The 12,148-nt window shown below is 39.6% G+C and overlaps 1 protein-coding gene across 1 annotated transcript; it reads right to left on the reverse strand.

Annotated features, from left to right (window-relative positions):
* Positions 1-7,914: 7,914 nt before the first annotated feature.
* On the reverse strand, positions 7,915-8,568 carry LOC104673957 (KHDC3-like protein). Its single transcript, XM_010378146.2, has one exon. The coding sequence runs from the start codon at positions 8,566-8,568 to the stop codon at positions 7,915-7,917; it is 654 nt and encodes a 217-aa protein (XP_010376448.1).
* Between the last annotated feature and the right edge of the window lie 3,580 nt (positions 8,569-12,148).

A 12,148-nucleotide genomic window follows, 5' to 3' on the forward strand; every position in this document is an offset into this window, starting at 1 on the left:
CCAAGCTCCATTCACATGCTCTGTAAACAACTGCCCTTTGGCCACCCCTTGAGGAAAGGGTAAGGGCATTGGTGAGTCAGTTACCTCTTGGGAGGACAGTCATGGGTCAGAGGCTGTGCATGCCCTGAAAGTGAATGAGGGGCCATTTGGAAAAGGAATTCCCATGGAGAGCAGGCGTGTCGCCTTGGCTCTGGGGACTCCTCCACAGGACAAGGGCCAGAAAGGAGTCCACCAAGTGCAGAGTACAGGGCAGAGTCACCTCCTGACTGAGGCTGAAGGTGAGACTCTCAGACAGTAAGAGGAACCTGACTGTGAGAAGGAAACCCAGGTTGTTCTAAAGGATTCCTTTGGCGTCTAACTGCCTCCCCACCTCCATGAGCAACTCCATTAACCAAACAGGAAGGAACCGAGCAAGTTCAGTCCTCTTACTTTTATTTTACATTTAAAAAAAATAGCGATGGAACATGATCCTTCTTGATAACTTATACTGGTCCAGCCTAGACCATAAATCAGAATGTAAATGTCTTGTGGTTTGAGGACCCGTTATCCTCCCTTTTATGAAGCCTCGGAGGCTCACAGGCCCAGATTTAGTCTTGGTGGTTTGCATATTAAAAACTGGTTTCTTTCTCTGGATTTTATGTTACCACTTCAAATTCCTCTAGACAAGAAATAAGGGAAACGGTGGGAAAGTTCAAACTACAAAGGGTGCTCACCCAGGAATCCAGGAAAGAACCCCAATTAGACTTTGGAAGCTCAGAATACCTTTGCTTCTGATAGACTTATGAACCTGGAAGAAGTTAAATTTTTTATTTCAAAAACTTTCTAAATAACAGTATCTTAAATTTAAAGTCCTTCCTCCCTCACTCTACCTCTAGCTGATTGTTTTGCTTTAATATTTGTAAAGTACCTGTAGTTGTTTACATTTCTTCTACTCTTTTTTGCAAGGCCCCAGGAATGCAAAGGGAAAACACACCAACATAGGCAAGCCTTGGGGTAATTTTTAAATAGTCACTGCTCTTTCAATGCATGGTGTTGGGTCATTGCTTAATAAACAGTATTCTTTCTCAACTCCTATTCCAGCTCCATTTCCATATACTTTACATTAAGACTGGAAATAAATCAACTGCTAATAGTTTAGCTCCCAGGGTGAGTGGGATGCTGGGTCAGGATGTTCTCTCTCAGAGGAAACAAAGGGTCAGCCAGGCGACAGCTTGAATGTTGAAGGCTTGTTTCCTTGCCTTTTTCTAGCAGTTCAGATTTTGGGTTGGGTCTTAGAATCTGTTTCTCCTAGTTGCTCTGGTATGAACTTGGCATCTCATGGTGATTGATTCTGTCTGATCTTGGCCTGCACTCCCCTTACCCACTCAGCTCTGCCTTCCCATCCATATCCATCCCTTTTTTTTTTTTTTTTTTTGAGACTGAGTCTCGCTCTGTTGCCCAGGCTGGAGCGCAGTGGCCGGATCTCAGCTCACTGCAAGCTCCGCCTCCCGGGTTTACGCCATTCTCCCGCCTCAGCCTCCCAAGTAGCTGGGACTACAGACGCCCGCCACCTCGCCTGGCTAGTTTTTTTTTTTTTTTTTTTTGTATTTTTTAGTAGAGACGGGGTTTCACTGTGTTAGCCAGGATGGTCTCAATCTCCTGACCTTGTGATCCGCCCGTCTCGGCCTCCCAAAGTGCTGGGATTACAGGCTTGAGCCACCGCACCCGGCCTTATCCATCCCATTAACTGGCTTGTTCCCGCCCTTTGGTAGCCATGGCAGTGGGACAGCCCAAGTGCACACTGCACAGATTGGTGCCTGAAAAAGGACATTGCCCACCTCTATGTTAGAATAAGGAAATGTTTTCTTTTTCATGACACCAAGGTTTGTGATATGAATGATCCCATTACCCAAGTAGTGAGCATGGTACCCAATAGGTAGTTTTTCAACCCTCTCCCCTCTCCTCCATCTAGTAATTCCCACTGTCTGTTATTCCCATCTTTGTCTTCATGTGGACCTTGTGTTTAGCTCCCACTTACAAGTGAGGACATACAGTATTTGGTTTTCTGTTCATGTGTTAATTTGCCTAGGATAATGGCCTCCAGCTACATCTGTGTTGCTGCCAAGGACATGATTTTATTCTTTTTTTATGGCTGCATAGTATTCCATGGTATATATATACCACATTTTCTTTATGCAGTCCACCACTGATGGGCACCTGGGTTAATTCCATATCTTTGCAATTGTGAATAGTGCTACAATGAACTTATGAGTCCATGTGTCTTTTTGGTAGATGGATTTATTTTTCCTTGGGTATACACCCAGTCATGGAATTCCTGGGTCAAATGGTTATTCAGTTTTAAATTCTTTGAGAAATCTCCAAACTATTTTCCACAGTGGCTAAACTAATTCACATTCCTACCAACAGTGTATAAGCATTCTTGAGAATAAGGAAATGTCTTCACCTCTCAGTTCACTACCTGCAGGGTCATCTCATACCTATCAATTCTTATTGCCTCCTCCAGACTTGTCGTCTTTTTGTAAAATTTGATTGCACCATCATCAGGAGTTACTATAGAGACCTGAGGCTTTTTTAAAAGCAAATATAGCAGCACTCACAAATTACCACTGGCTTTGTTCTTTGGTGTCCTTTCCTTGTGAAGCCAAGTGTTCACTTCAACGATGCTGCTTTGCTCAATACTTTTTAGGAATTACTTCTTTTTGGAGCTGCCTCAAGAGCTAATTCTCCATTGCTATTTCTAAGCAATTGAAATTCCTTGAAAGAAGAAAAACAAACATTGCTAAGGGTGTTCCAGAAAGGAATTTTATATATGTATAGTTCAAGCATAGCATTAGCTAACCTGACATTTTATCTTTTTCACAAAATTTGGCTTGGCAAGACTTTTCCAATTTGAAAAAAAAAAATCCGTCTACAAAGGTGCAAACTGTGCAACCATGGATAACAATACTTAAAAGAACATCCAGAGTTCTGCTGCCATTTAGCAAGTAGGAGCATGTGAAAGACCTTTGCTCCTGCCAAAACAAGAAGAAATCACCAGAGAAAACAAAAAGCATACTTTTTATTTAGTGTCATTAAAGAGCTTTGGACACAAATATAAAAGAACCAAATTCTAAAGGAATGAGCTCTTCGAAGGTGAGCAGCAAGGAATAGAGGAAGTTGCATACCTGGATTGAGTTGCTGAGTTTGGGGGTAAAATGACAGGGGAATGAGGCTTCAGGGAAGGACAATCTTTGCTTGGGTGTGGAGAAACCCTCTAAACTATTGACAAACTTGGAGGCTGGTATCATCAGATTTGATCCTGGAGGAGCCCCCAATGCAGAAATAATTCTCTCTTCCACGTAACTCACTAATGTTGCTAAGTAAACAGAGGCTGGAAGAGAAGGTGAAAAGCAGAAAGAGTTCTCAAATCTAGCCATCTCACAGTTTTTTAAATCTTGTGATCTCTAAGTCTCATGGTTCCAAACACTCTTTACCTCCAAATCTTATCTCATGGGCTTGCTCTGTTGAATTCTTGAAAATTTGAGGTTGTGAAGACTGGTGGTTTTAAAGTCTCATGATCATCCACTCTCACCATTTCTTGGTTCTGAGGCCTAGCCATCTTACAGGGTTTGGTCTTTGGACTTTCCCAGAGAAAGAGGCCTGAACTTACTTTCAAAGTGTTTGAAGACAGAGGTATAAAAACTTAGTCTAACCAAAGCCACAGCCAAACACCCATTCTATTTAATGTCTGATACATTCAAAGATTTCAGCACCAGCACAATACATGAGTTAGGATCTGGGCTGAAAAGCAGAGATGAATTTCTTAAGATCCCTCATACTAAATTCCATCTCCCTGCTGGAGGAATTAAATCTGCAATGCTGCCCTCAAACAGTTTGACTCCTGATTGGATCAAATTGATCAGCAGTCACCCAAGTTGCACATGCCCATTTTTCTTTAGTCTCTACTGTTCTTTTAGACCCAACGTCCAACACACAATAAAATACTATGAGTCAGGCAGCAGAGCAGGGGAACGTGACACAGATTAAGAAAAAATCAATGAATAGTAACAAACCCAACAACCCAGATGTTGGAATTATCAGACACAGTCCTTAAAATAGCTATTAAATATATTAATACTCTTTTTTGATACGTTGTAAGGTATTTTATTCCTCCAGACTTTATAATCCTCATATATCATTGATGATTTCTCCTTTAAGTAGTAAATTGTATTTTTTTAAAATGTAAAGGAAAAATAATTTATATTAAAGACATGGGTTAAACAATTCACAGAAAAAGATGGATTAAATGGATGAAGAGATGGGGGAATTTATGGAGAGGTTTAGAAACAGTGAAAAAGGGGCCAAATGAAAATTAAGATTGAGAAATGAATCTGAAATGAAAATTTTACTGGAAGAGATTAATAGCAGATTGGACAAAACAGAAGAAAGAGATGATGAATTTAAAAAAAAGATGAATTTAAATTATTCAAACTAAAGTACAGAGAGAAAAAAGAACAAAATAAAAAAGAACAGGACCTCAGCAACCATGACACAATATCAAATATATGTGTATGTGAAGTGTAAGAAGAAGATAAAAGACAAAAGAAGGCAGAAAAGGTTGTTGAAGATTGTCAGCTAAAATTTTTCCAAAGTTGAATAAAAATGGCAATTCATAAATCTAGACAGTTCAATAAATCCCAGGTAGGATAAATGCAAAGAAAACCACCAGTAGGCACATCTTGGTCAAACAATTGAAAACCAAAGAGAAAGAAAAATCACAAAACAGCCAGAGGAAAAAAGGCACATTACATATAGGGGACAATGACTGCTGACTTCCCATGGAAAACAGTGGAATGATCCAAGATGCAGACCTAAACTGAAAGAAATGCTAAGGGATGCTTTTCAGGCTGCTGCAAAATTATACCAGATGAAAACTTGTATGTAGAGGAAGATATGAAGAACACTGGAAATGGTAAATATATGGCTGAATATGAAAGACAAAATTTTTTCCTTTTACATTTCTTTAGGCCAAGCACAGTGGGTCATGCCTATAATCCCAGTGCTTTGGGAGGCCAAGGTGGGCAGATCACAAGGTCAGGGGTTTGAGACCAGCCTGACCAACGTGGTGAAACCCTGTCTGTACTAAAAATACAAATATTAGCCAGGCATGGTGGTAGGTGCCTGTAATCCCGGCTATTCAGGAGGCTGAGGGAAGAGAATCACTTGAACCCGGGAGGCGGAGGTTGTAGTGAGCTGAGATCGTACCACTTCACTCCAGCCTGGGCGACAGAGTAGTAAGTCAATAATAATTCTTTAAAATACAGTTTACTATTTAAGGGAAATGTTATTATGTTATGGGCTTGTAAAGTATGAAAAGAAAAAATACAACATTATCAAAAAGGATGACAGTGTACAATTTAAGTTACTATGTTGTAAAATTTCTATATTATAAAGGAAGTAGAATATCATTAGTTCAGTGTAAATTGTGGCATGTTAAGGATATATATTGTGGCCAGACATGGTGGCACACACCTGTAGTTCCAGCTACTCCAAAGGCTGAGGTGAGAGGATCACTTGAGCCCAGGAGTTCAAGGCTATAGTGAACCGTGATAGCACCACTGCACTCCAGCCTGGGAACAGAGCGAGACTGTCAAAACAACAACAGCAACAACATACAACCCAGATAAAAAGGGGTCGCTAAAAAGCCAGTAGAAGAGAGAGAAGGGAATATTAAAACATACCTAATTAATCCAGAAGAAGACAGAAAAGGATAAGAAAATGAACAAAAGGAACAAGTAAAACAAATTTAAACGATTGTAGACTAAAGCCTAACAATATTGATAATTACATTAATTAAAACTCTCCAAGTAAAAGGAAAATATTGTCAGCCTGCTTAAAGAAGTAAAGCCCAACTGTATCTTGTTTATATAAGAAGCCCTTTAAATGTAAAGACATGGACAAATTGAAAGTAAACTGTTGAGAAAAATACAGACCATGTAAATACTAAAAATAAGAAAGTTGATCTGGCTGTATGAATATCAGATAAAATAGACTTAAAGACAAACAGTATTACTGGGGTAAAGAGGGTAATTTTATAAAGAGAAAGGACATAATCCTTATACAACTACTGGAATATAACAAAAACCATTGAACTGTGAACTTTAAGTTGTGCACATTTAAATTGTGTATTTTAAATGAGTGAATGACATAGTCTCTAATTTATATCTCAATAAAGCTGTCAAAAAAGAAGAAAGGTGATCTGGAAGTTGATTGAAATGACTCTCATTGACAAATATGATCTCACCCTTCCACTGGTTCAGTAATTTTTTCAGCCTTAGTCAAGGAACGTATTAAATTGGTCAAAAGCTTATATATGGTAAAATATTTATCTCTAGAGGTATCAGTCCTTAAGAGATAACCATGCTGTTATTAAGTGTCTATTCAGCTATTCATTTATTAGTTCACTTATTTATCTAGGCTATATGATGTATGCTGTTAAAGTAGCTTTGTTCACATACTATGTATGCCATTTAAAATAGCTATTTTATGCTCACCTTTACAATATGTTTAAGGTGTAACAAAACATATCTACTTTTATATTTTGTCATTTGCAATGTTAATTTTTAAAATTCTTAACATAGGAGGAACTGTTTAAAGGCTACAACTTTTTCTTATCCTCATATGCCCACCTCTTTGCAATATGACTTTGCCACTCCTCACATCCAGAAATGAGGCCTATTTCTTGCTCTCTTGAATAACAGCTGGTCTCTTGACTTGCTTGGACTAAGAGCATGTGGCAGAAGTGACACTTTGTAGGTTTCAGAGCCTCAGCCTCAAGAAGGATTGCAGCTCCTACCTTTATCTTCAACCCTACACCGAGGCTGCCATGGAAGAAGGTCAGTCAAGCCTGCTAGAGATAAGCTATGTGGAAGAGAATCATGTGCCCTAGTAATAGCCTGTGCCAGTTTCCATACATGTGAGTGAGGACATATTGTACCTCCAGCCCAGTCAACCAGCAATAAACCCCAAGTAGGATAAATGCAAAGTATCACTAAATCAAGCTGAATCAAGCTTCATGTATTATCCCAGCCTAAACCAGCAGAGGAGATGCTCCAACTACAGAATTCTGACAAATAAGACAAAGTTGTTTTAAGTCATAGAGTTCTGCAGCGCTTTGTTACACAGCAATGGCTAAAGGAAAGAGAAATTGCTACCTGGAAGTAGGATGATGAATAGCAAAAACCTAAAACATATGCCACTGAGTTTGGGATCAGGAGGCAGATGAAGGTGGGAAGGGTGTGTGAAGAAAAAGGGAATGAAGATTAAATGATCACAGGAAAGTTCTTATGGACACTGGAGAAAGACCCATGTTATGCAATGGTGAAAAGATGAGCAAGATTGTTATCTGCGGCAATTTGGAATCTATAATGTGTTTAATTAATGTGTGGATGTGAATAAGGAAATTTCTTGGCAAAAAGAAGTATCAGTTGTCATTTTTTTTTTTTTAAATGCAATTGTTTATTAGAACTCAAACTTGTATTGACAACCACTCAGCAGAAGGTGCAAAACAAAAACAATCCACATCAACCTCCCCCGCCACCCCGGCTTCCTGGACTTAAGTAGCGGGGGGCTTCCACTTTGCAATTATTTATTAGAACTCAAGTTTGTGTTTGAAGCCATTCAACAGAAGGGGTAAAAAAAAAAAAAAAAAACAATCCACATCATCCACCCCTACCCCAGCTTCGGGGGCTGAAGTAGGGGGCGGCTTCCAGTTTGCAATTCTTTATTAGAACTCAAGTTTGTGTTTGCAAACATTCAACAGAAGGGGTAAAACAAAAAATCCACATCATCCTCTCCCCAACCGCAGCTTCTGGGCGAAGTACGGGCTTTCACTTTAACCCCTGACTGGCTGTGGCTCCAGGGCCCGAAATGCCTTCATAATCTGGTAACTGGGGCCCGGGCATCCTCGCGAAACCGCTGGGTCACTGCCTTGCTGGCAGCTTCGGGGGATCGCTGGGTCCCCGACTGGTTGGCAGCCTCCAGAGATTGCTGGGTCCCAGTCTCCCGCACCTCCACCGGAGTACCCTGTGTCCCGACCTCCCGGACCTCCACCGAACGCTGGGTCCCGGCCTCCCGGACCTCCACCGCACGCTGAGTCCCGGCCTCCCGGACTTCTGTTGAAGACCGCTGAGTCTCGGCCTTCTTAGTGGCGACATCCTGGGCAAGCGCCTTTCCTGAGCCTTTCGCCTGGAGCTGGCGGTGATAGTCAGCCAAGTTCATGATCATCTTGATTGTGTCCTCCTGGTAAGAAGGCCTCCCAAATACCAAGATCTCAGCCTCGCCGTTAGGGTCCAACCGATTCACATGAATCAAGATTTGGGACATACCCTGGACGTGCGGGATGCGTTCTCGGCCCCTGCCGAAGATCTTTTCCACCAGCCAAACCTCAAGGCGAACTACCTTCGGATTCTTCAGGAACTCAGAGTGGAACCAGGAGAACCGCTTAGGAAGGTGACCAAGCACCTCGACTGGCATTGCTTTTGGCTGCATCAGTTGCACGAGCGTCGGAAACCGCCTGGGAGTGTCCATGCTGCGGCCGGTCCTGCAGGAGACACCACCACCACAACAAACCCAAAGGCCAAGCTGGAGCTAGGCGACTCTCAGTTGTCATTTTTTAGCTATAATGATACACAAAGAGATACATGAACTCAAGAAGGAACTGTTTAGCTTGCAAGGAAAAATTAAAAGACATGCACTAGGTTCAGGACATGCATTAGGTTCAGGGCATACTAAGTAACCAACCTTCCAAAGTGCTGAGATTACAGGCATGAGCCACTGCACTTGGCCCTAAAACTATTTTTTATTCCTAGCAAATATTTTCTCCCAGAAAAGATTCTTAAAGTAGGAAACAATCTCAGGGTAAAGATCAAATTAAGGGAGTGGGTATAAGATCATTTAGTTCGGAACTATTTAATGTAGTTCCAGGAAGATCCTCTTCTCTTTACAAAGGACTTCTAAGAACCACAAGGATCGTGTTCTAAAGCAGCTCCATACAAGGTCACAAATAGAGAAAGGCCTTTTTCAAAAAGAATTATGGATGTATCTTTGGGGGCATTTAATGATTCCCAATCAAATTCATAGGAAAGTCAAATTTTTTTTAAAGGGTTGTATTAGAAGAAACACTACTAGCTTGGATTATAAGGGACAGAGTATTAGACATGTCCTCCTGTCATAAATAATGATAAACTGAAAAAAATAGGCAACTCTTATCAGTCATCGGACAAGAGACAGCACAGAGCTGTGACCCTTGAGAAAGGAAAAGCGCAGAAGAGGAACCCCACTTTCATACTGTTTTTCTACCTAGGGCAATTTGCTAATCAGGGCACAAAGAAGTGGAGTCCACATAGAGTATAGCAGTCCTGCTGAGTTGGGGAGGATGAGATCAGTGTTAGGGTCTGCTACAAGACCTGGAAATTTCAGGGTAGGATACTGTAGAGGAGAGAACTTACAAAAGTCTCTGCAGACTTCAGAGTAAGTATTTCAATCCCTAAAGTTCTTTCTTTCTTGCATGCGCATGCACATGTGCACACCCACACACACATTTATAGCTGAAGAGCCAATAGAATAAAAGAACATAAAATATAACCCAAAAGAAAGCAGGAAGAGAAGAGCAGAGAAACAAAAGCAAATGGCACAAAGAGTAAACAAACAACAAAGTGGTAACATAAACCCAACCCATATTGACAATTTCCTTAGTTATATATGGACTTAGAACTCCAATGGAATGGTCAGCCTGGTTGTAAAAGCAAAACTCAACGATATGTTGTCTAAATGAGAGTAAATAGTAGGATACAGATTAGCTAAAAGTAAAAGGATGAAAAATACATACCATTTGAAGAGTAAGCAAGGGGAAGTTGATATGGATATATGAATATCAACATATTATGTTATGATAAAAGTGTCAATTCAGAAAGAAGAATTCTAAGTGTATATGCTGCTAAAAGTAAAACTTCAAAATATATAAAGCAAAAACTGACAGAACTAAAAACAAATCTACGATTATAGTTGGAGATTTTTAGCACTCTTAGGAATTTATAGAATATCTGGATAAGCAGTGAGTAAGAATACAGAAGATATAAATCATACAATCAACAAACTTGACCTAATTGATATTTACATAATATCCCAATGCTACCATGTACATTGGAAACATTTGGCAAGAGGGACCGTAATTTCAAAAGATTGAAGTGTTTACTCTAACCACAGTAAAATTCAGTGAGAAAATCATAATAAGATAATACCTAGAAAAGTGCCAAGTATTTTTTAAAATAAATAACCCATGTATCAATAACTTATGAGTCTAAGAAGGATATTCAAATTTAGTATTTCAAATTGAATGAAAAAAGACAGGTTCTAAAATTAAGTTGGATGTAGCTGAGTGCTCAAAGGATAATTTATAGACTTAATGCTTCTATCAAAAAAATAAAGATTTAAAATCAGTGATCTAAAATTCCACCATAAGCTAGAAACAAGACCAAATTAAATGCAAAGTATAAGGAAGTAAATAATAAATATAAGATTAGAAATTAATGAAATAGAAAACAACATAAAATTGACAGCACTAAAAAGATATTTATTTGAAAAGATTAATAAAATTGATAACCACCTAGCAAAGCTAATAAGCAAATAGAGACAATTTAGATTTGCTTTATCAGGAATGAAGAGAATAATATCACTACATTAAATATCACAGACATTAAAAGGATAATAAGGGCATATTGTGACCAGTAACTTTTGTCATATGTCAACAACTTTGACACTGTAGATAAAATTGGTAAATTTCTTAAAAGAAACACATTACAAAACTAACAGAAGGATAATTAGAAACTTTGAAAAGCCTTGTATCTATGAAAGAAGATGAGTTTGTAATTAAACATTTTCCCACAAAGAAAGCTGCAGGCCAAGATGGTTTCACGGATGAATTCAGTCAAGTATTTGAGAAGAAATATTGCTGATGCCACATAATTCTTTTTTCAAACAGAGGGAATACCTTCCTAGTCATTTTGTAAGGCTAGCATAAATCTGATACCAAACCTGACAAAGATATTAAAATAAAATAAACTTACAGACCAACAGCCTCATGAACATAGATACAAATCTTTTTTTTAAAAGTTAGCAAATAAAAAACCATAAATATATTGAAAGGAAAACATCTTATCCCAATGCTACTATGTACATTGGAAACATTTGGCAAGAGGGACCATAATTTCAAAAGATTGAAGTGTTTAACCACAGTAAAATTCAGTGAGAAATTCATAATAAGATAATACCTAGAAAAGTGCCAAGTATAAACAAATAGGTGTGCAAGGTTGGTTCACTTTTTTAAAGAAGTCAGGGCCTGGCACGGCAGCTTCCGCCTGTAATCCCAGCATTTTGGAAGGCCAAGGCAGGCAGATCACCTGATGTCTGGAGTTCGAGACCAGCCTGGCCAACATGGTGAAACCCCATCTCTACTAAAAATACAAAAATTAGCTGGGCGTATCCTAGCTACTCAGGAGGCCGAGGCAGGAGAATTGCATGAACCCGGGAGGCAGAGGTTGCAGTGAGCCTAGATCGCACCATTGCGCTCCAGCCTGGGGGGCAAGAGTGAGACTTCATCTCAAAAAAAAGAAACCAATATAATTCATCTTGAAATGAAGAATCGTGTGATCATCTCAATAGATACATTTATTAGTTTTCTACTCCTGCATAACAAATTACCCCAAAACTTAGTGGCTCAAAGCAATGAGGATGTATTATCTCACAGTCCCTGTGAATCCATTACATAGCTTGACTGGATGCCTCTAGCTCGAGGTCTCTTACAAGGCCACAAACAAGATACCAATTGATGCTGCAGTCATCTTTTGGCATTACTGAGGATGGTTCCACTTCTCAGCTCAGGAGCTTTTGCAAAGATCTAGTTCCTTGGGTGGTTGAACTTAGGGCCTTGGTTCCTTGCTGACTCTTGTTTGGAGGTCAGCCTCAGTTCCTTGTCATAGAGACCTCTCCTTAAGGCAATTCACAACATGGCCTCTTGCTTCATTGGAGGGAGCAAATAAGGGCAAGAGAGAGAGTGCAAGCAAGTGGAAAGTCAGTCTTTGATTACCTTACCCCAAAAATGACATCTTCA

The sequence above is a fragment of the Rhinopithecus roxellana genome, chromosome 9, assembly GCF_007565055.1.
Source record: "Rhinopithecus roxellana isolate Shanxi Qingling chromosome 9, ASM756505v1, whole genome shotgun sequence".
Taxonomy (NCBI): Eukaryota; Metazoa; Chordata; class Mammalia; order Primates; family Cercopithecidae; genus Rhinopithecus; species Rhinopithecus roxellana.

Coding starts and splice junctions, on each gene's coding strand:
- LOC104673957 (XM_010378146.2), bottom strand. CDS start 8,568: ATGGACACTCCCAGGCGGTTTCCGACGCTCGTGCAACTGATGCAGCCA.